At 36.7% G+C, this 25792-nt stretch overlaps 1 protein-coding gene across 1 annotated transcript; it reads right to left on the bottom strand.

Annotated features, from left to right (window-relative positions):
- Positions 1–272: 272 nt before the first annotated feature.
- Positions 273–25792, bottom strand: LOC141633400 (succinate--CoA ligase [ADP-forming] subunit beta, mitochondrial). The gene is made up of 12 exons (XM_074445881.1): positions 25565–25792; positions 23992–24102; positions 23496–23607; positions 22026–22090; positions 21737–21814; positions 21592–21666; positions 21352–21504; positions 21137–21271; positions 20157–20321; positions 1368–1490; positions 741–812; positions 273–647 (listed from the first exon to the last, which is right to left on the bottom strand). The coding sequence occupies exons 1-12, from the start codon at positions 25661–25663 to the stop codon at positions 546–548; spliced, it is 1290 nt and encodes a 429-aa protein (XP_074301982.1). The 5' UTR covers positions 25664–25792; the 3' UTR covers positions 273–545.

Here is a 25792-nt window from a genome sequence, read left to right as displayed (position 1 = left end):
AACTAAGATTGTCGTGCGAATGACAATCACATACGAAGTACAAGTTTTTACGGTCTGAAAAATAACTCCACTAAATGCAACCCTAATTTTAATGTTGGTTCTTTTAAGAGGATCTAGTAGAGAATCTAATTGGTCAAAAAATATTACTCCGTATAATCAAAGTGGTCAAAAAATATTACTCCGTATAATCAAAGTGTATAAAGCTATTTTTGTCACAGCGTGCACCGTCTTTAACTTGAAAGAAGGGAAAAACCAATAAACGCTCCACATTATAGTGCTTCAAATGTTCTCAGAATAAAGTGCAATTAAGTACGTACACATATTAAGCATTGCTTCCTTGCGCCTTTAAATTCGAAGAAGCAGATGGGCAAAGCTATCCGAGTAAATATTTGGTGACAATTGACTGAAAGCACAGAGATTAGCTTTCTTCATGACCAACTCGGATCAAATTTATATTCAACGTCGTCAACTTATATGCAAATTTCAACCAAGTAAAGCCAACATTATCCAAAAAATTTTAGAGATACTTGAAAATTCCCCAAAAGTCAGATTATGAAGCCGAGTAACTCTGAACTAGTAGACGCTTTCACTGCTTTTTCTGCTGCATCGTCCAGGTCTTCTGCTGTTATGATTGTCATACCACTCTCCTGCCAATTTAAAAATATGTTAGCAATGAATCTCTCTAAAGAGCAGTTTCATCTTTATTGTGACAGTGAAGATATGACTAGATTCATCTTTACCTTCAGAATTCGCTTTCCCTGATCAACGTTAGTTCCCTCCAGCCTAACAACCAAAGGCACCTTCAGAGAGACCTAAGCACGTATAAAACGAGTTTCAGTTTCAGTAGCAAGCTCAAAACTTATGACATAACTTTTTCTATTTGATTTTATTTAGGAGGGGATAAAAAAGTATCAATAAGTCTCCTTGAAGACGGATATATCCGTCGTAAGTTAAAACGGGTCAAGTAATATCCACTTGTATGAATAAGACCAAAAATGAAAAAGTCTAGGGAAGAGCAAGATGTTTGTCCTATCTATGCAAATGGGTCATTACTTGTGAAAAAGTATATGTATCCTGTTAAACTTTCGATGGTCTTATTTGAGTATTTAAACATCTCCGCTTTACATCTTCCTACGTCTACCGAATTCTCACAACTAAAACGATTACTCAACACAAAATTTAAAACAAGGGTGACCCCCTAATATGATAATTTCAGCAAGCAAATGAGAACAGGAAACAGGCCTGTATCTGAGAGACTGTCCAGTGATCAATTTTGCAACAGTATTTGTACACACTTCAGTGCACTGAGTCACCACTGACTAGAACAATGTACAAATTACAAAATTCAGTATGTTTGCCATAATCACCTGTTTAGCAGCATTGACAATTCCACTGGCTATGACATCGCATTTCATTATTCCGCCAAAGATGTTTACCATAATTGCCTTTACTCTCTCATCAGAAGTCAATATTTTGAATGCCTCAACAACCTGCGTCACATGTACTATATTAGCAGCAGTGGAGAACTAGCAGTAAAATTAAAACGGCAGCCGCATTAATTGTAAACAGGGTAGAATAATACTCCCTCCGTACCACACCAAAGGTAACGTAGGGAAAAATGGAGTATTTAAGAAAAAGTGAAAAAATTAAGGGTAAAGAGGGAAAAAATAGGTGGGGTATGTAATTGTGGGTTGGTAGGTGGGGTATGTAATGGCATTTTGTGTAAATATCAAATGGGTATAAGGATAACTTGGTAATATTGTGGGCCAAATAAGGAATGTTACCTTTAGTGTGGTATGTCCGTTTATAGTAAGTGTTACCTTTAGTCTGGTACGGAGGGAGTATATATTGACTCTCCTTATCACAAACAAAGAAGGATTTCCTGGCTAACCAGGACGTCATAATGCTAGAAATAAACATGGGTTCCAATCCAATACACAGAACGATCAATATCAATCAATATATATATATATAGAGAAGGGTTCTAGTAAGGCCCTCATATCATATGAGTCCCTAAGTCCTTATAAGGGCCTTTGGATGGAAGGGGTGGAGGGATGAGATTACATCTCATTGAAGGGTCATAAATCTCCCTCCCTAATCCTTGTATAACTCCTTCTAATCTTGTATAACTCCTTCTCCATTCTAATCTCCCTACTCACTCACCCACTCATCATCCATTTCATTCATTCACTTCTTCAATCATTCACCAGCTCTCTCCTGATTCATTCTCTCCCAACAAAAAAAAACCCAAAAAATAAAAACAAAAACCACATTTCAGCCGAACCACCGAACCACCCACAACCACCGTTCCCTCCACCACTCGCCTGCCGGTCTCCTCTCCACTCCTGCCGCCGCCGTCCCTTCCTCACTCACCAACGCCACTCACCAACACCACCGCACCACTGCCACACACCACCACCGCCATATCCCGTCTCCCTCCTTTTCTCCTTTTTTTTATTTGTTGTTCAAAGTCTCGCACACCCGACAACCCCACGGCCACCCGTACCACCTTTCTCCGTCCAGATCCCGCACCTCCTTTCCTCCTTGGTCGATCCCGCCTCCTCTGAACCGCACGCACCAACACTCACCACCATCATTTTCGTTTTTGAATTTTATTTCAGATTTCGTTTGCTTTTTTCGTTGTTGTCGTCGTTGGTGTTGTCGTTGTCGTTGGTGTTGTCGTTGCTTTGTTTTTTTGTTTTTTTTGTTTTTGTTTGCTTTTTGTTTATGTTGAGGAGTGTTTTGTTTGTGTTTGTTTAGGAGATTGTCGGTTTTGTTTTTGTTTAGGAGATTTTTGGTTCTTTTTTTGTTTTTTGTTTGTTTTCTTTTTTATAATTTTTTTTTTTTTTGGAGTGTTACATAATTTTTTTGTTTTTAGATATTGTTACATTTTTATTATTGTTATTTGGTTTTTATTATTGGTATTTGGAATTGGGTGTTTGGTTATTTGTTATTTTTCAAGTTTTTTTTTAAGTTTCATATTTTGGGCTAAAGTTATACACTAATCAAAATAGAGTTATACTGTTAATGTCTAAAGTTATACATTGTATAAATTGAAGTTACACAAATTTTGGACTAAAGTTATACATCTTGTCTATTAAAGTTATACACTGCGTGTATTAAAGTTATACGCACGATATATAAATTTGTCAAATTTAAATATTTAAATGTTTAGATCTGACGTTTTTTATTTCAATTATTGTTATTGTATTGTATTTCATTGTTATTTGGTTTTTTTAGTTATTTGGTTTTTTTCTTAAGACGGTTTTTTTTGTTAGATTGGCGGGTTTTTTATTTTAGATCTAGTATTGGCGAGATTTACGGTTTTTTCTACTTTATAGTTTTTGTTTACAATTTACATTTGTGTTCTTTTTTTTTTTTTGAATTTTCAAATCTATATGTGAACACAACTAAAGTTATACATTGTATAAATTGAAGTTACACAAATTTTGGACTAAAGTTCTACATCTTGTCTATTAAAGTTATACACTGCGTGCATTAAAGTTATACATCTTGTCTATTAAAGTTATACACTGCGTGCATTAAAGTTATACTTCTTTTCTTTTTTTAAAGTTATACACACGATATACATCTTGTTTATTTTTTCAGATTTGTTGATTTTTCTTTTTTAGATCTAGATGGTTTTTATTTTTTATATCTATTTGGTTTTTATTTTTTCAGTTTTGTTGGTTTATTATTTTTGGACTAAAGTTATACAATTTTGGACTAAAGTTATACAATTTTGAACTAAAGTTATACATTTGGACAAAAGTTATAAGTTTGTTGGATTAAAGTTGGATTTTGGACTAAAGTTACAGGTTTTTGGACTAAAGTTATACATATGAAGGACTAAAGTTATACAAATAAGGACTAGAGTTATACAAAAATTGACTAAAGTTATACAAATATGGACTAAAGTTATACAAATATGGACTAAAGTCATACAAAAAGAACTTATATAAATTCCAATTAATTCATCGAAAATGGACTAAAGTTATACAAAAATGGACTAAAGTTATACAAAAATGGGCTAAAGTTATTTAAATAAGGAGTAAAGTTATACAAAAATGGGCTAAGGTTATACAAAAATTGACTAAAGATATACAAAAATTGACGAAAGTCATTGAAATTATACACACTTCTACTGGAGTTATACATTCGTTGAGTAGAAGTTATTCATATCGTTACTAGAGTTATACATTCATTGAGTAGAAGTTCAACACATTCCTAATGTATTTGTATATCTTTGGTGCATTTTTGTATAACTTTAGTCCATTTTTGTGTAACTTTAGTCCTTATTTGTATAACTTTAGTCCATATTCGTATAACTTTAGTCAATTTTTTTATAACTTTAGTTCTTATTTGTATAACTTCAGTCCATATTTGTATAACTTTAGGCAATTTTTGTATAACTTTAGTCTATTTTTGTATAACTTTAGGCAATTTTTGTATAACTTTAGTCCATTTTTCTATAACTTTAGTCCATAAAAGTATAATTTTTGCCCATAACTGAAAAATTTATAATAACTTTAAAAAAACAACATTTGTAAAAATAAAAAAAACAAGACGAATTTTACAGAAACAACATTTGTAAAAATAAAAAACAAGACGATATTTGAAATGTCAAAATATGCATTATAATAACTTTAATATGTCTAAGATTAATACTAACAAATAGAACAAAAAAACAACTACAACCAAAAGTTATACAAAAGTTGTACCGTTAAAAACATTAAAGTTATACAATTTACGACTAAAGTTATACTCGTAAAACATTAAAGTTATACAATTTACAATTAAGGTTACACTTTATATTTTTTTTTTTGGGAGTGTTATTGTTTGTGTTATTTCAAATCTGGGTTTTTTTTTATAAAAAAGCGAGAATTGAGAAAATAAGTAAAAAATAACGAATGAAAAATAAATAAATAAAATAAAAGATAACAAAAATAACGAATGGAAAAAAACTAGACCTGGCAAACAGATCGGGTCGTGTCGGGTTCGTGTTCGTGTCACATGTAAACGGGTCACAAACCCTTCAACCCAAACCCGACCCGTTTAAATCTCGTGTCGTGTTCGTGTTAACCCACTTACATAAATGGGTCATCAAGCCTCAACCCTAACCCGCTAATATTGTGTCGGGTTCGGGTCGTGTTTTCGTGTCATGTCAATATTTGGAAAGTTTTAAGTATATTTATGTGATGATAGATAAAAACATTAGGATTAATTTATTAAACAGGTCATTCGTGTCGGGTTCGTGTTTAGAGAGTTCAACCCAAACCCGACCCAATTAAATATCGTGTCGTGTTCGTGTCGACCCACTTACATAAATGGGTCGTTGAGCCTCAACCAAAACCCGTTAATTTCGTGTCGTGTTTTCGTGTCGTGTCATTATTTGCCAGCTCTAAAAAAAACAACTCAAAACATAAAAACTAACACGAAAAAAAAAAAAAAAAAAAAAACCGTCGGCGGCAGTGGAGTTGGCGGCGGCGGGTGGTGGGGTGGTGTCGGGTAGGGTGGTGAATGAGGAAAAGATGAATGAATGATTTTTTTGGGTTTTTGATTTATTTGGATTTTTTGGGTTTTTTTATTGAGGTTTTGAGAGAAGAGAAGAGTGAAATGTGTGAGATGAGAGAGAAATGGGTGAGTGGAAAACAAATATATAGTAAATTAGTGGTTAATTAGGGTGGATTAGTAAGGTGTGTTAATTAGCCTTTATAATGACTTTGGGTGGGTACATCTCATCCCTCCATCTAATGGCTCTTAATAGAACTTATGAACTCAAATACATATGTTGGCCTCTCTCTCTCTCTCTCTAGGAGAGAGAGAGAGATTGATTTAGGATCCGGTGAGAACGAACACTCAGTGAGAACAGTGAGAACGAACTATAACCATTAGATTAAAAACAACTCACATTTGGGATCAATCCCAATCATAACCAAACTTTTATGTATTATACGTATAAAACACCTATTCCTAAGTCAACACTTCCTCTCTCTCCTCAACACCACGATTAGCGACCATCAGACGGCGACCACCACGACCAGCCACCACCACCACCAATAGACGACGCCGATGACACAATCACCACCACCATATGCCGGGGCCACTCCTGTCCCTGTCTCTTTATCTTAGTCGCCGGAAACAACCCATCTTATATGTTGATATATGATGTCATCGCTGGAAACAACTCAGACAAACACCGCACCTTCCCCGACCACCCAGACGCGGTTACACCACCATGATGCCACCAGGATGAAAAAAATTCACGGCCATCCCATCTTATCCTACCCTAACTTTTCCTCCCTCCTTAAGCTCTAATCACCCATTAGTCCATCACTGCTGTCGCCGCCACCGATCACGAGCATCACCGGCGAATCACTGACAAACATCCCCGACGCAATTTATGGTACACGAAATTAATGCATCAATTTTTTATATCGATGTATCTCAAACCGATTTTGATGTACCTAATAACTAATTGTGTGTATCTATGTTAAGATACATTAAAATAGCGGCTAGATAAATCAATGATTAGTGTACATAAATCAAAAAGATTTGCATTTTTGTTGATATTAGAGCTACCCTTTTCTCATTTTGCTGCAAATTATTGTCCAACTCACATTTCGTCGACTTTAGAGATTACCCTTTTCTAATTTTGCTGCAAATTGTTGTTTAGTCTTTCATTTTTTGTTGAAATTAGAGTACCATTTTCTCATTTTGTTTCAAAAATTTGTCCAAGTCACATTTCGGCAATTTCAGAGGTATCCTTTCCGCGTTTTGCTGCAAATTGTTGTTTAAATCTTGCATTTTTTGTTGAAATTAGAGCTACCCTGGTCTCATTTTGTTTCAAATTATCGTTCAAAGTCCGCTTCGGAAGGTACCCTTGTCCTAGTTTGCTGCGAATTATTGTTTGACTCACGTTTGGTCGATATTAGAAGTACCCTTTGTTTGAATTCACAAGAGTATAATAAATACTACTTTTACGGTCGATATCATAACTACAGGTACCCTTTTACGGATTTTGTCCATCATATCGAAAAGTATTGCAATGAATCAAAGATAATTACAAAAATGTTGAACATGTTGCTTAAGAAGTATTCTAATCATGGATTTTTTACTTGTTTGATATGGCTTCTACCACGTTTGAGTATATGCTTGAGAAAGAAATGTTCTATTTTTTTACACGCCATGGTTAAAGCTAATAAGATGGATTTAGCATTTGAGTTTTTTCATCGAATGGTTAATTCCCGTATGGAGGTTTTTGTTTACTCACTCATCATTGTGGTTAGTGGATTGTGTAAGATTGGGGAGTTGAAGATGGGTAGAGAACGTATCTAGCATTAATACACAAAATTAGTTATCAGGTACATTAAAATGGGTTTGAGATTCATTAATATAGAAAGTAGATACACTAATTTCATTTAGATTAAAATGATTTTGTAGTGAAGTTTACAGAAGAGGAAGAATGTTAGGCGACGGTTGGCACAAAGTTAAAGGGTTGATATGCTTGGGATGGTCAGGTTTGACGCGAGAAGAAATTCGATCAGAGATATGAATAGATTTCCGACACATGATGGTTGGAAGGAGAAAACAAAGGTGACAACGAAGAGATCGCTAGCAACATTAATTAAGACGCCATTGTAGGGTAAACTTTGGGCGTCCAACGAGGGTCTCACCGGAGCTCTGGCAGCAGGATAGCGGATACTTGATGAGTGGTGGCCGCCTGATTCTGGTGCCGGTGTGAAGATGGAGAAAAGAAAGAGGTCGCAAATGGTGTAATGAGATGTAGAGCAAGCCTTCGCCGGTAAATTCGCAGGAGATATGGAGATATATAGCTGGTCGGAAAGTTCGCTTGCGTTTGGTGGTGGTGGTCGCCGGTTTTTGGTAGTAGATCAGGATGAGGGAGATGAAGGTTATAAGTAAAAGGATAAGAATGAGGGAGAAATGGTAAGGTTGGGGTTGATTTTTGGCAGTTACACAAGTGAGGGTATTAATTAAGTTGGTCTTTTAGTTCGTTCTCACCGTTCTCACTGAATGGTCGTTCTCACCGGATCCTAAATCTATATATATATATATATATATATATATATATATATATATATTTAGGATCCGGTGAGAACGACTACTCGGTGAGAACGAACACTAACCATGGGATTAAAATTAAATCCACGGTCCACAAGTCAACCTCACACAAGCATAACCATAAATTATCCAAACAAAAACAAAACTATTGTCATCATTCATCTCCATTGAAACCACCAGCTAACCAACCAAACATCGACCACCGCAACGTTCAAACGGCGCATCTCCTACTCCGCCACCCACTGCTTTATTTCCGGCCACCCAGACAACAACTGAGAGTAATCAGTCATCGAGATCGTGGTCATTAATGATTCTTTGATACCCAGGTTCAGTATGATCAAATTCAAAATTCAATCATTCCAGACATGGAATGGAATTCTTTCAAAAATAGCAAACTTGTTTAGTACTTCTCACATCATGTAAGGAATCCCTTTGAGCTAACATATGATCAGTGGCTGCAAAGTCAATGATTCAGTATGATTCATGTTAATTATAATCATATAAAACTGTTTGATTACCCAGAATCAAGTATTTCTAATTAACCTTCCTTTCTGAAATCCATCATTTTTTACCAATTCCAGATACCACGACACGAGATTAGGATTGAAGTTTGATTTACAGTGAACTTTGAATTGCTAAATGAAGTTCTTCCTTGTTGCCTTTGCTGCATTTGTTGAAGCAATTCAGAAAACCCATTTTCTTCCTTCTCATTCTCCAAGCGTGCCCAACAATCGTTACAGCACAACAATCGTGCCCAACAATCGTGCCCAACAGTCGTGCTACCGTCGTCGTTCCACCGACGATAACATTTTAGGCAGATAATCACACTTTCAGAGCAGAATTTCCCGAAATGGGTGTCGATTGTATACAGCTGCGTGATGACGCCTACTGTCTATCACTGTCGGAGCTAATTGAAATTAGTGTATTTGGTTTATATATTGATGTATCTCAAACCAATTTTAATGTACCTAATAACTAATTGTGTGTATCTATGTTAAGATACATTAAAATAGTAGCTAGATACATCAAATATTAGTGTACATACATCAAAAATTAGTGTAGATTAGTTGTCGTCGACTTCTCTGCCACTCGTGTGAATCTCCGGCGAGGAAGGAGATATAAGATGGATATGATTTTGATGTAGTCGGAGCTCCGGTCACCATCACCACTGTCACTAGTAAACCTGAATTCGACCGACAAGAAAGAAAGAAGAGACAAGAAAGAAAGAAGAGACGAGAAGATGCGAGGTGGGTATGGGTTGAGAAGGGAGCGAATGTTGGAGTTTAATTGTTGGTGGTCGACTGGAATGGTGCACACATCCCCACGCCTGGTAAGGCGCTGCTGGTGTACTGCCGGAGTGATGGTAGGCCGACGGCGGTAACCGCCTGGCTCCTGCGTGAAATGAGTAGTTGCGCCGGCAAGGGAAGCGCGATGTAGTTTCGCCGGAGATGTTGGTGATCGTCGACGACGGCAGGGTGGTGATGGAGGAATTTGAAGGGTGGTTGGCAGGTTGGGTTTGAGGAGGGATATGATTGGGAGAGAGAAAGTTTGGTTGTGAGAACAAGGGGACGCACGTGTGGTTTAGTTATAAAGGCCGTTCTTACCGTTCTCACGAGTGTTCGTTCTCACCGGATCTCACCTCTATATATATATATATATATATATATATATATACTTAGAAGAGGAACTTTTCGAGCGGTATTGGTTCAAATTTTGTAAATTATTTAAGCGATAAAATATTGAAATAAGATAAATATATTAGTACGTTGATAAATAAAGTTATTAATATAATATCTACAAGAATGAAATATAGTACTTAGAAAAATAAATAGATTGATTCAAGAGTCCTACAATGTGTCTATATTACTACCTCAATCAATGTTTTACGTTTGTTGAAATCCTTATCACGGAGTATTAGTTTTACATTGGCTAGAATCCCTCTATACATATACATATATTATGCACTACTTATAATTTATCATGAATAAATTGCTACACCATCATGATTTTGCACCATCAACATCATTATTGCTTCTTTGTTTTTTTGACTTTATGCTTCTTTAGTTAAACTCCGCCTGTGAATGTTTTCGGGCATTCACTGCCGGTCCCAAGCCCGGATAAAGGAGGGTTGCGGTAGGTCTATGGCATCCAGCATAAAAACTTAAAACACATTTTATGGACATAAATCGAAATTTGAACATCGTTGAGGCGTCTCTTCAGAAGCGATGCGCTGCACTTCTTAGACCCGAGTGTAGTGAAAAGTATGTGAGGGTTGCTAGGTCGTAGCCCGGAAGCGACACGCATCACCTGGGGTGGTGTCAAATAGGCAAGGGTGCGCTACATCTTCTAGACCCGGGTGTAGTGAAAAATATGCAAGGGTTGTTAGGTCGTCGCCCGAAAGCGGCACGGCACCTCGAAGTATGGGTGTGGTGTCAAATAGATTTGGATCCCGGAAGCATGGTCAAGAGCGGGTAAAGAAATCAGGGCATGACTTTAGGAAGGGTAGTAGGTTACGTTTTGGTACGGAGGAGAGTGCATATAATGTGTCTACAAGAGACAAAGTGGGTCGGAGATAAAACAAAGGTGATAGCGCCTTGGGGTTATAAGCTTTGGCACACGGGTAAAGACAAAAGTCATAATGAAGTGGGCATTGTCATTGATAAAGATTACATCGATGATGGGTAGAAGTATCGAGAAAGAGTGATAGGATTATGAGCATTAAGCTTGTAGTCGGGGATGAGGTGCTCACTATTAGAAGTGCTTACGCACCTGAAGTAGGGTTGGATGCTTCTTTTCGACGAGCCTTATGGGAAGATGGGGAAGAGGTTGTAGAACGAGTCCCTATTGGAGAGAAATTGATCATTGGTGGTGACCTCAATGGGCATGTGGGTACTAGTCGAGTTGGCTTAGAGAGCATTCTTGGGGTTTTGGGTTCAGGGAGAGAAATGAAGCAGGAAGTGACATTAGATTTTGCTTTGGCATATGACTTAAGTATAATGAACACTTGGTTCGAGAAAAGGCATTCTCAATTGGTAAAGAATGTGTGGAGGAAAGTATACACCGATTGCAAGATTGCAAGGTCATACTTGGGGAAAGTGCCGCAACATAACATAGACTAGTGGTACTTGATTTTCGGGGTAAGAGAGACTTAGGAAGAGATCGATAATCGGTGAGACACGAATCAAGTGGTGGGAGCTACAAGGGGAAAACCAACAAGCGTTTTTGGATAAGGTCGAAAGTAGCGATATTTGGTCGGATTGCAAGGACAAAGATATAGATGCAACATGGGATAAATTGGAGCATATTGTAAAGGATTTGGAGAGGGAGTTGTTAGGGGAATCTAAAGGAAATAGACCATCAAGTAAGGACACATCTTGGTAGAACGATGAGGTGAGACAAGCGATAAAGACGAAACGTGAATGCTATAAGGTTTTGGGGAAATACATGAGTGATGAGAATTTTGAAAAGTACAAGGGGGCTAGACGAGCCCGCTAAAAAGACAGTGCGTGATGCGAGGGCAAAAGTTAACCAAAAAGTGTATGCGAGGTTGCGAGGGCAAAAGTTAACCAAAAAGTGTATGCGAGGTTGGACACGGGAGAAGGAGAGAAGAATATCTATAAACTGGCTCGCATAAGAGACCGAAAGACGAGGGATATTCGGAGAGTTAGGTGTGTGAAAGATAAGGTTCTGGTTCAGGAAGGAACGAAATATTGGGGATGTAGAAGTATCACCAAGCATGATTAACCGGAAAATTTGTGCGTAGAATACAAAAGAGTGAAGTTAGAAAGGCGTTAAGGAAGATGGGGTCTAAGAAAGCAGAGGGACCGGATGGTATACCCATAGAAGTTTGGAGGTGCTTCGGTGAGAAAGGAATCGAATGGGTAACCATGCTTTTCAACAAGATTTGGAGGCGCAACAAGATGCCATCAGCTTCGAGCAGAGGCACACTTGTCCCTTTGTACAAGAATAAAGGTGATGTTTAAGAGTGTTCCAATTATCGAGGAATTAAACCTATGAGTCATACGATGAAGTTATGGAAGCGGATAATCGAGCAAAAGCTTAGGAAATGTGTAGACATCCCGGATAATCAATTTGGATTCATGCCTGAGAGATCGACTATGGATGCGATTTTTATCATGAGACAGTTTATGGAACACCATCGGGACAAGAAGAAAGACTTGCATATGGTTTTTATTGACTTGGAAGAGGCATATGATAGGGTACCGAGAAAGGTACTTTGGTGGGCTTTGGCGAGAAAGGGAGTATCTCGAAAATATATTGATCTCATAAAGGGCATGTATGAGGGGGCTAGTGCAAGTGTTCGCAGGGAGAACGGAAGAATTTCCATTACCATCGGGGTGCATCAAGGTTCCGCACTTAATCCTTTTCTCTTTGCTATAGTTATGGATGAGTTGAGAAGGGATATTCAGGACGACATCCCTTGGTGTATGATGTTTCGTGATGATATTGTGTTGATTGATGAGACGAAAGAGGGGGTGGAGAGATAGTTGGAATTCTGGAGGCATACTTTAGAGACTCGTGGGTTTAGGCTGAGGAGGACTAACGTGGCGGGGTCAAGATCGACACAGGTGGGGAGTATTATTTTCGATGGGAATGTAGTCGAGGGGTCAGATTTCTTCAGATATCTAGGATCTATTACTCAAAAAGATGGGAGTTAGACAGAGATGTGGCTCACAGAATTAAAGCGGGATGGTTGAAATAGAAGAGTGCTTCAGGGTTTTTAAGCGATAAAGATATGCCCCAAAGATTAAAGGGAAAATTTTATCGCACGGCAATTAGTCCTGCCTTACTTTACGGTTCCGAGTGTTGGGCCGTGAAATATTGTCACATTCAAAAGATGAGTGTGGCGGAGATGCGTATGTTGAGGTGGATGTGCGGCCATACAAGGAAAAATCGATTAAGGAATGAGGTGATTTGGTAAAAGGTAAAAATGGCGCCAATAGAGGACAAGATGATGGAAAATCGACTAAGATTGTTTGGCCATGTGAGAAGGAGTCCTATTGACGCACCAGTTAGGAGGCTGGAGACTTGGAGAACAGAAAAGGTTCCTAGGGGTAGAGAGAGACCGAGACAGACATGGCTGAGAGTGATAGAGCATGATATCAGATTTCTTGGGCTTGAGGAGAGAATGGTGACGGAGAGGGCATAAAGGAGGGAAAGGATACATGTGGATGTAGATACCCAGTATCGATGCTGAGACTCCAACAAACACCCGATAATTATCGGACTACAACATGCTTAGGAATCGCAGCGTTTAGTCGACAGTTTGTATACAACTTTATGTCGGAAAACATAAAACGATGTCAAAAATAAAACTTTTCAAAAGTACCTGGATTGTTAAATGCATGACGACGGGGTCGCAATGACGCTAACTAGAGTCAAAACCGACACCGGACCAAAAACCGACTCAAAAATTCAGATCCCGACTCCAACAACGAGTCAAACCAAGTCAAACACAAAAAACAAACCATTCAAATGCTTCTATGTTAAGATTTCCCGGAATCTTACATAGTCAAGTACCAAACATGTTCATCCAAATCCTAGGATAGAACAAATCATGATTGCATTCGTGTGAGAGCGACAAGACACCTCGAAGACGTGCGACATGTCTCCTCCTCGAAGACGTGCGAAAAAGTAAAAGTGGCGCCAATAGAGACAAAATGATGGAAAATCGACTAAGATGGTTTGGCCATGTGAGAAGGAGACCTATGGATGCACCCGTTAGGAGGCTGGAGAAGAGAAAAGGTTCCGAGGGGTAGAGGGAGGCCGAGACAGACATGGTTGAGAGTGATAGAGCACGATATGAGATTTCTGAGGCTTGAGGCGAGTATGGTGACGGAGAGGGCACAATGGAGGGAAATGATATATGTGGATTTTTAATATTTGATATATTTAGTGTTTTTATTTAATTTTAAAAAAAATTATTTGTTCTCATCTCCTTTATTACACTTTTTATCAACCACTTTCTTATATATTTTACTTGGTTTACTTTTAAAGCTAGGTTGCGTCGACACTTCTGTTAGGTGCAGTGTCGGGTGTCGACACGACACTTCGCCGGATACGACACTTAGGACGCCTGGGATACTGCACTATGCGACACGACTCTCGAAACGGCACAGTGAAGCCGACAACGATGGAGAAGAAAGGAGTTTCACGGAAGATAGAATTAATTAGAGAGTATTTTTTTAAAATTTTGTAATGAAGATGATGGAAGATGAAGAGGCAATTTTAGGTTGAGTGTTAAATAATTAAAGAACAGTAAAAGAAGAGAGAGAACTATGGGAAAAAGGTGAAATGAATACTTATAGCTGGCGGAGTAGGTAGTTTGTAATGATTTATTTAATATTTTATCACATATCCCCATAGTGGACAGCACATGCAACTAGGAAACTTCAACTTTTTAACATATTTATCCTTTTCAATGTTAAAAAAACGCTATTTGTAAATTGCATTGGCCAATATTTTTATAAGATATTAAACACTTAAGATAATAGCAGTGTCGTGTCAGTGTCTATTAGACTGGTCAAGACACTTGTTTGACCGTATCTAAGTGTCTTTTAAATATTAAAATAAAGTATCCGACACCCGGATACGCGTCGGATACGACACTTTGTCAAGGAGTCTGAGTAACACAGTTTTAAAGTATTCCGGATTCTTAAATTCTACTTCGGTTTTCAAAATAGTTTTAATCTTTATTCTCGATTTAAATTTTAAGTTTTTATAAAAGAAATTCGGATTTCGATTTTAAAACCTACAAATTTACCTTACTTTGTATTATGTTTCGCTCTCCCTTTTGTTTTTCATTTTCTTTCCTTTTCTATTTTTTTTCGCATTTTGAGGTGTACGTTCACCCATAGACGATTCTAAAGGATGATTAATGTCAGCCGACTCCAAATCATTTTGGGATTAAGGCTCTGATGATGTTGTTGTTGTTGTATGCTGCTTTCATTAGAGTTAGCTTATGATTATTATTCAATTAATGTCCGTTGGTTTTCGTTTTTTACCTTGATGTTTGCTTCTTATTTTTGTTATGGTTGTTATAGGAAAAAATCACCCCTTCACAAAGCTTTATATAGTTTGTTGTTTTTGCAGGTACAATATACGTACAATATACTCTTGCATCATATCACTCCTCTGTTGGCGTATGTAAATTATTCTGGTTTAGTTGTTTCTTCGACCTGTCAATTTTTAGTTCATGTTAGTTTTAGTGGTTTTCTTCTATTATTTATTGTACATGAATTACGATATTAAGATTGGTATCGTAAAATTGACATGTCAGATGATTTATATATATATTTCATCTATCTTTTATATATGTTTCACAGTTCTATTGTCCATGCATGATATATACGCGTCAGACTACAATTTGAAAAATAAAGACAGTCATAAATGAGGTATGTCTTACGATATTAAAGAGAAAATTACTAAAAATTCCCATATTATTGTCTATAGAGTTGTCATGGTAATGAGTTAATGGTGACCAAATTAAATAATTCTAGCTATGTTATATTAGAGAAATCCCAAAATTTGTATACTACTTGATTTTAAGATGAGTAATATTCTTTATAATGAACATATAATTAGAACACAAAGTCTCATTATAGATAGGAGATATCCGTCTATAGTTATAGACGAGCCAAATATCCATCCACTTTAAGAGCAAGTCCAATGGTAAGCTAGTACCTACTAGCTTACCATTGCCATATGAAACTTTAAGCTAAAAAAATTTTGAATTAAGAATGCATTCCAATGGTTTGGTTTAATTTTTCACTAGCCAAATTGGACCCACATTTTAAGATACTAACTTTTAATTGGTTGTTTCCTTGTAGTAGGTCCATTTAAGCAATTTCAAGCAACTAGCTTAATGAAGCTAGTAGCTTAAACAAAGCTAATCCATAAGGACATTTTCAATGGCTTGGCTACTAGCTTGCAATTTTAAAAAATTGCAAGCAAGTCCCTAATCCAAACCATTGGACTTGCTCTAAGCATAAGACAAGCAACAAATTGCATGGTGGGACCCAAAAATGTCACCACTTTAAACATATTTGACCCGTCTTTCACTTTAAACGGATATTTCCGTCTATAGTGAGATTAATTGTAATTGGAATTAGAACAAGTGGATATATTTGAGATCAGATCATATATACCACCTAGAATATGTAGAGGGGAAGGAATCAAATTGTATTATGATTGTATTATGCGTTTGTGTGTTGCTAATTTGTTCAATTAATGTTCCACGAATATAACCATTTGCGGTGAAGAGTTTTTCATTATTTTGGTTTAGACAAATTGGGGGTGTAAGACTATGGTTGGGTACGAGTTAGATCTAGGTGAGACTGGCCTAATAATATTAGGGCCCAATAAAATTACTCACTCCAATCGAGACCAAAGGTTAAATTTTTTGGCACTATTCATGGTTATAGAGAATCTTTGGTATTATTTGTAATATATAAGAGAAAATATAGTCACGTAAGATCTGATTTGATTTATCGTCATTAACTACTGCTTTTGTTCAACAAATGATGTGTATAAAAAGATATACATTAAATGAGTTTAAAATAAAATAATAATAAGAGTTTTATCTTTTAAACGTTTGTCTAATTATACAATCAAATATTAAAATTAAAATTGAAATAAGAGTTTTACTCTACTGCAAAAACTCATTACCTATAAAGATAGTTTATACAAACTTTGCGAACAAAAAGAGTTAATTCCCTTTTGTTTTTCCAATTATCTCTCATTAAACCTATGTTTGATTTACGTTATTTTAGTCAAATGTCATACGTTATTTTAAATGTTTCGTCAATACTATTGTTCTATCGTATTTGCACATTGCTTTCATTTTGCTCATCATCTTTATATTCATTGTTTGTTTTGTGTTTGCTTATTTGTAGGTCCTTGGCTTTTATGGTCTTTGTTCGGTTCGGAGTAATCGTTATAAGGCGGTGCATAAGAGTCAAAAATTTGTAGCCATGCAAATTATAACACAGGGGAGATAGCAAAAATACAAATTATTGTGTAAGATGTCTACTTTTAATTGGCAATTAAATTTACCTAATAGCTTAGTTTACCCTATAGTATTCTAGACAAGCTAAAACTCATATTCTACCTAATCACTTGATTAAGAAGTGTTTGATTAGGATTTAGGAACTAAGATTGCGTTCCCAAATCCCCTAAGTATATGTATATATAGGCCTTTTCCACATGCAATTGGTAAGTTGTTAGTATAATATAGTAACAAGTAGTTAATTCATTTTTTTTTGGTATTGCGTAATTTGTTCATATTACGTTCTCAAATCCCCCTTGAGGAGTATTATGTAGATTGTTCATTTTTTTTTTTTTTTTGCAAGTAGATTGTTCATATTTAATGCTTTATTTATATGATAAAATTGTATGTGTTGTATGTTTGCAAGAATGGCATGCTTCCATGGAGTTTCCAATACATGCATATGATTAATTGACTCTTTTTTTCCTACTCACGCTCATTAAAGTATCTAGAAGACATGGATGGAAACCGTATGCATATGACCTTATATTTATAGACGGTAGTGACAAAAAGAGTAATTAAAAGTTAATTCAAGTATGGAGTACTAAGTAATACGGAGTAGTTCATGTATATATGTATGTATTTCACATGTATTTGACTTAGAGTTTTGCTTTTCGTAGACCACCATCCTGAGTAAGCATTAACTTTTGTAATGAACAACTCCGTTAATTAAAAAAAAACGTAAACGATAGATGATATTAAGAGTACTAATACAAGGTCATCAAAGAGCGTAAATAGTGAAACTATAGTTGTATCGTCTACTTTGATTCTATTAGTACAAAGTCGAGCTGCGTATAGAGTACTTGTGTTTAATAAACTACCAATTATATACTCCCTCTGTCCCATTGAATAGTTTCCACTTGCTTTACATTATTTTGTAAGGGGGAAATAAAGTAAGTGTAAACTATTGACTCAGACGGGGGAGTATCATATATGTTATTATGTGCTTGAATGGACAAGCCGACGTATAGAAACAACTATTATTATCTGCGTTGCAAATTAGTCTCATTGAATAGTTTAGAATTGCTTTATTTTGTAAGGGGAAATAAAGTAAGTGTAAACTATTGACTCGGACGGGGGGAGTATCATATATGTTATTATGTGCTTGAATGGACAAGTCGACGCATAGAAACAACTATTATTATCTGCGTTGCAAATTACCGAGTGATTTGTGTGCAACACATGACATTTCTGAAAACAGTACTTCTTTCCTCCTCCACAAATATTTGTGTAAGCTATCTTACACAAGTTTATTGTAAAATGAATTTCCATCATTTTGGTCCGTTGCATACTATTTTTATATAAAATTAAATCGTGTTACACAAAATTAACTATGACCTAAAAGTAAAATAACACTCTTTTATTATTTAAGTTAGTATAATATATAATAGTATATGTGTAATTGAGTTTCATAGAACAACTACTACTACTACATATGGAGTATAATATAGTATAGAATTTAAAATATAATTATCAATCTAAAAACGAATATTGTGTAATATAGATCTCAATTAGTATAATTTAAAGTTTCAACCACCTAAGCTAAAGCTATATACACGTAGGTTCAACCACCTAAGCTAAGCTATATATAGGTAAGTTCTATATTATAAGTGTTGGAAATTTGTGGGCAAGCAAATTAAAGAAGAGTATTATTTTTCCATAATTATTGTTGTCTAATTTTGTCTAATGTTTATAGTAGATTATTTAAGCTTTAGTATGTAACAGTTATGTGTACAAGTGGACAAAGTATGAAGCTCTTTCCTAAGAGGTGTAATTAACATAAAACTTGATGAGAATTTGACATTGAGTACAAGTAAAACCGGTGCTAAAGTTCAAATGCATATAACTATATACTATGAAGGTCAAGAATAGTGGCGATCAACATACATAACTTATAAGTATATCATACAAAAATTATGTTTGGTTTGATTTTATATCGTTTGCAATATTGTGTTCTGGTATGTATCTATAACCTATAGATTTGCATTATTTTATTAGGAGTACTAACCAAAAAAAGGACAAAAAGAAATTGAAAAATAAACCATTTCATATAGTCTTATGTAAAAGGTCTTATAATATTGTTATTGTCAGACCGTCTCCTGGGAGAATTTGTCAAAGGGAGACTTAATCCATTGTTTTACTATCTATAAGACCTCCATTTAGACCCACATTTTATGTTATGCTTGGATTACCCTCGATCCTTTGGATTATAATATGTAACACATTATATTGTCTATCTTAATTAATAAAAAGCTTGAATTGTTTTTAAAATGAATTACTTAACTTATTATTTAAAAGCTAAATTAAATAGGTTCATTTTTTAAATATCATTTGATTACTGTATGAATGAACACAAGTATTTCAAATATACAATAGTCATTGATCCTTTGATATTATGGCCCTTTCATAAATGGTCTTTTACTTTGGCTGGGAAGTTGTTTATGGGGAAAGAAAAGTTGATAATGGAATGTAAGCTGAAACGCAGAATGATGGATCGCAATTACGGAGTAGTAAAACAAAGACGTGACTATAGAGAAACATTAGTATAAAGCGAGAATAAGGAAATGGGACGGCTTGATTTTTTTATTCCAAACAAATAAAATCAGATTATTATTTCCCTCTGAATTTTTCTTTCCATGCCAACTTGATGGTTATTTAACGGAAGTTGACGGATTTGAGTATTGAAGTCCTTAACGGAAAACTCAGATATTTTAGGTCCTTGATGGAAAAAAAATATGATAGTTTGGGTCCTTATGTTATGCTTAACTCTTTTATTAACTAGCCTAGGAATATTAATCCACCTTAATTCAGCGTTACAATATGCCATGCACAACGTCACGCTAAATTCTTGACGGCTACTATTAGGATGAAATCTAGTAACAATATATACAGTAAACTAGAGAGAAACAAATAACGCTTCACGTAGGATTGTAGGAAATTAGGAACAGCCCTTCAACATAACACAATGGCTTTTATTAGAAGACAACCACAACAAAAAGTAGATTACCTGATTCTCAGAAGCACTACCGCCAACATCTAAAAAGTTGGCAGGGGTTCCTCCGTGCAACTTAATAATATCCATAGTGGCCATAGCCAATCCCGCCCCATTCACCATGCAACCGATCTCTCCATCCAGACCAATATAGTTCAAGTCAGCTTTGGCAGCGGTAACCTGAATAGTAGACAGATGAGGTAAGCTGTCAGTGGCTTCAAGGCCAAGCAATTTCAGTTTGTGCGTAGACACCACGACAAAAATAGCAGCCTGACAGTCTGACACTACTTTTTGTATAAATCTAAATTCCATGTTCTAACGTATTGATATTTGTGCCTCATGCGTATAATTAGCCATGTTACTCGGACTCGTCTAAGAAGTGTCGTGTCGGACATGTATTGGAGTGTCGATACAGTTATTTTCCGTGATTTTCAATCTTTTGGTCTAAATGAAGTGTCGTAATAGTGACGTGTCGTGTTGCAAATGCAACACGTGACCGAAGTGAAGTGTCCAAGTAACATAGATCAGTACACTAGTACGAAACATTCTTTACCTCCCTTGCTGTCACAGTCATAAATTTGCTTTCAAACGAGGTGTTAAGGGGATCCCGTAGTTACGTGAGTATGTGGGTACTATCATACTCCCTCCTATTCTCTAAATCTTACACATTCCTAAAACGGCAAATTCACAAAGATCTTCCACTTTTCTTATTTGTCTATTATTTGTGGTTATAATAACTTATGACCCCACATTCTCTCTTACTTTCATTTCCATCCACATATCACCATACCACTAAATTCTACCCCAAAACAAATGTGGAAGAACTTAGTGAATAGGAGGGAGTAATTCATAAGAACTTTTTTTGGCTTAAAAGCGGGACTCCAACTCTTATAATCAAACAGATTTTCATCCGAAACCAACATATACACAGGTAATCAAGGTGACAATTGCTTCGTACAATTGAAGAGTGAAACCTAAGGATCTCTGAAACAAACCTCTCGTGGATCCTCTTGTGATGTGTCACGAAGAGCAAAGATCTCCTTTTGTCGAAATGCAGCGTTGTCATCAAAGTTAAGCTTTGCATCAGCAGCCACTAATTGGTTGTCAGCAGTTTCAGCTAGTGGGTTTATCTGTCAGGACACGACTAGATTAGCATATAGAGGGAAAGTGAGCAAAGTTAAATATGAATCTATACAGCGGATGTGTCCACCTCCAGTAGAGTGCAATCACTTTGACAGAAAAGATTATACAGCTTCTTCACTTGTTCCATGGCAGCCTGTTTGTCAGCTACCTTCAGTGCAAGTCCATCAACAACCTTTGCAGCATCTTCGTCGGTAATTCCGGTGAAAACGTCGATAGGGACCTAAACAAAGAAGAAGAGACAATAAAAAAGAGTAGCATAACCAAATGGACTATACAGGAAGCACAACAAGAAAGGACATATAGCCACCTTAATGATCATGTCCGGATACTTTTCTGCAAGGTCTTCAATACTCGTTCCTCCTTTGCTACAGGCAATTATAAGCTGGAAAAGGAAATGTCATTTAAGTATCCACAACTTTCACCCGTTATAGCAACAAAGTTTAGGAACTTACAGGACCCGCAGTCTTGCGGTCAAGGGTGATGGCAAAGTACATCTCATTTACCAATGACAGCTTTTCACACAAATAGACCTGTTTGAACAGGAAAAGAAAGTTACAATACAAGAAAATAAACAATCAGGTCCCAAATATCGCCATATTTGACGTCTCAAAGCACGACAGAGGAGTAAGTATAGAACATGATGTAACTGAAACCTTCGTTTTCCAAAACTTACAAAAATCTAAAGACGAATCGGATGGTCAAAATAAAATATTAACAGCTGATGGAAACATAAAGACTTACCCTATTAACAGGTTTGCCCTGGGGACCAGTTTGTTTAGTGACCAATATCTGACCCAGCATTTTCTCTGGAGATGACAGACAAGGTAAAATAATCTCATAAGTGAATAGAACAAAATTAAATACTGGATTTCAATGCATAAACTTTGTGGGTCACAACCACAAATTAACAATCCAAGCAACACACTCAACACAGAAATCGTAACTGCCATCAATTATACGTAGTTAATGTACATAACTATACAAGCACAAACTCAATGCAATTGAACGGGGGAGAAGGGATGTCAAACAGGGATAAACAATAAACACTTCCTGAATAAAGTAAATAAAGCGTACCGCATGACTCCATCAATGAAACATATAGTACTTCCTTTGTTCCAATAGATTGTATACGCTCGGTTTTTGCACGATATTTTAGGAGAGGTCAAAACATGTGGGATAGAGTATTATTAAATACCAAGATTACCCTTATACCCCTCAAATAACCCTCCCACTGGCAAATATTTTCTCCCACCACCACACATCCTCTGCTTCTCCTTGCACCACTATGGCTACCACAGGCACAACCACAACCTCCTTACACATCCCCACCTTCTCCCCCACCACTATCCCTATCTAACCAACCACTCAGCGAACAGCTTTCTCCACCATACAGCACTGATTCTCTGCCACACACCACCGTGAACAACGGCCAGTCAGTCACCACCTACTTCAACCACCACCCTCACAAAGCCACCTCCTTGCACCACCCACGACCACCATCGACAACCAAGCAGTCACTCGGCCACCATCCACCTTCACCAAAGAAGGCTGATCCTCCACCACGCACTATAAATGCCAGCGACCATGGCCTTCAATCACCACCAATCCTCAACCACCATCTCAACACTAAAAATCCTAGATCTGTCCATCACTCCAACAAGATCTTTGCAGGCGTCAAAAGTGATGGGTGATGGTGGTGTTAGGGTGAGTCTTCGAAGATTAGGTGGCCAGATGGTGGTGGGTAAGGGTGTGACTCGGATTTTGGTAGAGGCGGAGTTGAGTGTGGTGGTTTCCGTCAAGGATTGATGCAGGTGATGAGATGGTGGTGCTGTTTGGGGGGAGGGGGGGAATTGAAAGTGGAGGTGGTGGCCTGGGGTTATAATGGTGTTGGGCAGGTGAGGGTTTGTAGTGCTGCACTGCTGCCCTACTGCTGCCCTGGGGGTTTATATTCATTAACGAGATGAGGAAGAGGCACAAAGCAATAAGCAATATGCATGTTGACCCGGGCAGGAGACCATCCAACAATTGCATATTAGACATAAAGAATTCACTTGTTCCTGGCTTCTATAGCATAAAACAATAAGGTGTAATCACTCTACTGTAAAGAAGAAAGCAGGGCCAATATAACTATGCATAGTCACAATACACCACATTTCCCAAGAAAAAGTAAGCACAAATAATGCATAAAAACAAGATGGAAAAAATGCATACCAGCTATATCTGCAACCTGATCTGACTTCATAATGTGAACTCCACCTTTAAAACCATTTTTAAAGGTTCCCAAACCTCGGCCACCAGCTAGGACTTGACTTTTAACCACCACCTTCATATAACTTAATAAATCAGTGATTTCTTTTAAGATGATGGTGATAATCAAACACTAACAAATTTAGGGGAATGAATTGACGTACACCTATAATTAGCTTATGCAAGATATAAAAATAATTATTTAGAACTTCACATACTTTTTTATTAAAAAAAAAAAGTTACTGTTTGCAATAATAGCGGAAACAATAGTACAAGGAGCTAAGACAATTGTGAATACGGGTCCACAAGGTGCAGGTTCCAAAATTTACCTCACAAGCTTACATACATTTTTAAGAAGTTTAAAACAGGTTAAAATATAGTTTGCCATAACAAAGAAAATAATAGTACATGACAGCACCGAAACAACTAGACACCTGGAGGCACATGGTCCAAAATTTACCTCATCTTGACCAGCAAAAGTCTCTTTGATGGCCTTTTGAACTTCATTAAGAGAAGTTATAGCAACTCCTTTCGGAACATTAATACCGAATTTGCCCATGAGCTCAGCACCCTAGTTTCCACGAACGCACAATAATGAACATAAAGTTAGCACAATGTCAACAATCATTTGAAGAAAAATCAACCACAGATATGGATATATGAAGCAAGACATTCCGACCAACTACAACTAGTCAGCTACCGAAGTTTGGCAACGTAAAATTCTCCAGCATTTTCGCTAGCATGATAGTGATCATGCGGCCAACCATGAAAAACTCTCTGTCTTCCATTTAACAACACTTCCATGTTTCCGATAAGGCACGGCTACACAGTTGATAAAGGGGTCAAAGGTAAAAGCCTCATCAACCTAAAGTTAACACCTGGATTTAGTTTTAAAAGACACGATTCACATGGAGGTGACGAGAGCCATATGGCAGCAAGGCATGAGGCAAAGGTCACAGATACGAGGTGCACTGTTTTGGGAAACAAATATGTATTTCAAAATAGAATTTGTGCAATAACACTTTTTCTGGAAGTCAACATTTATATGACTAAAAACTCCCAAGGATAATGTCGGAAAAAAGGGATATAATAAAAGTTCTATAGAAACAAATGGACACTGCATAATAGTGACTAGTGAGCCATGCTAGTTTCTGCTAATCTACGACGCACACGAGCTATGCTAATTATAGCTTATCTATGAGGCGCACTGACACGTTTTGGCTAGGACAGTAGGACCTCAGTGAAAGTCGGGCGTAAGTATGTCGAACATACACATTTTAAACTAAGGGATACACATATAGTGAATCCTTGCATTTAACCTACACATTTGCAATATCCTCCATTGTCCTCACAAGCAAACGAGCCAAAACTCTTATTTTAACAAATGTACAAAAGCACAAAGCTCTTATCAAAACAAGAGCAAATTAATGAAATATAACTTCTACATCGCAACAAAATGGCTAAATTTTTTCAGCAGAACATCGATCGTATTTCCGATATTTTTAAGGTAACAGGAGCCAAAACATCTCCATCACTTTCATTTCAAAAGATATATCTATCCATATTAACAAATGTACAAATCTCTTATCAAAACAACGCAAATTAATGAAATACTCCCTCCGTCCCGCTCAATTGTTGTGCTATGGTTTTGGCACAAAGACCAAGGAAAGAGAAAGGGACCAATTACTAAATGACAAGTAGAACAAATTGAGTGTGAATGATCAAATTGCTCATCAAGTTCATTCTTAAAATAGAAAGGACAACAAATGACCGGGACAGAGGGAGTATATCTTCTACAGCGCAAAAAAAATCGCTATATCTCTTCGGTAGAAGATCGTATTTCTGCCATTCGTACGGTATACCATCAACAAAATCGACACCGACACAAATCGTTTCTCCAATATTACACAGACAAATAAACCTAAGAATTATCACAGATAATCAAATCATCAACAAAAACACGAAATTACAAGATGAAATTCCTCTAAATCACAAAATACAATTACAAAAATTGATCAGAAAAAAAATAGGACCTGATATTCGTGAATGTTGAGACGGCGAAGCTGTTGTTGCTGCCATTTACCGGCGAAAGAAAGAGATTTGGAGGCCAAAGTTTTGAGCGATCCTCTCATGGTTTTTGTGTAGATCGAAAGACGGCGATTTTGCGAAGAAGGTGGAGAGAGAAGTTTCCGAATGGTGTGAGAGAGGTCAAGTGAGGGCGATGAGAGGTAAAATTGTAATGAAAATTCCGTCGCCCTAAT

This window comes from Silene latifolia, chromosome Y (genome assembly GCF_048544455.1).
Source record: "Silene latifolia isolate original U9 population chromosome Y, ASM4854445v1, whole genome shotgun sequence".
Taxonomy (NCBI): domain Eukaryota; kingdom Viridiplantae; phylum Streptophyta; class Magnoliopsida; order Caryophyllales; family Caryophyllaceae; genus Silene; species Silene latifolia.
The sequence above is the reverse complement of the archived record's forward strand: the minus strand, read 5'-3'. Positions and strand labels throughout refer to the sequence as shown.

What these genes read in the sequence shown, in the direction of transcription:
- LOC141633400 (XM_074445881.1), bottom strand. Translation starts at nt 25,663, where the DNA reads ATGAGAGGATCGCTCAAAACTTTGGCCTCCAAATCTCTTTCTTTCGCC. An exon ending in ATCCGGACATGATCATTAAG is followed by an intron (nt 21,505 to 21,591) that starts GTGGCTATATGT and finishes TTCTTTGTTTAG; the next exon opens with GTCCCTATCGACGTTTTCAC. An exon ending in CACAAGAGGATCCACGAGAG is followed by an intron (nt 20,322 to 21,136) that starts GTTTGTTTCAGA and finishes TCTACTATTCAG; the next exon opens with GTTACCGCTGCCAAAGCTGA.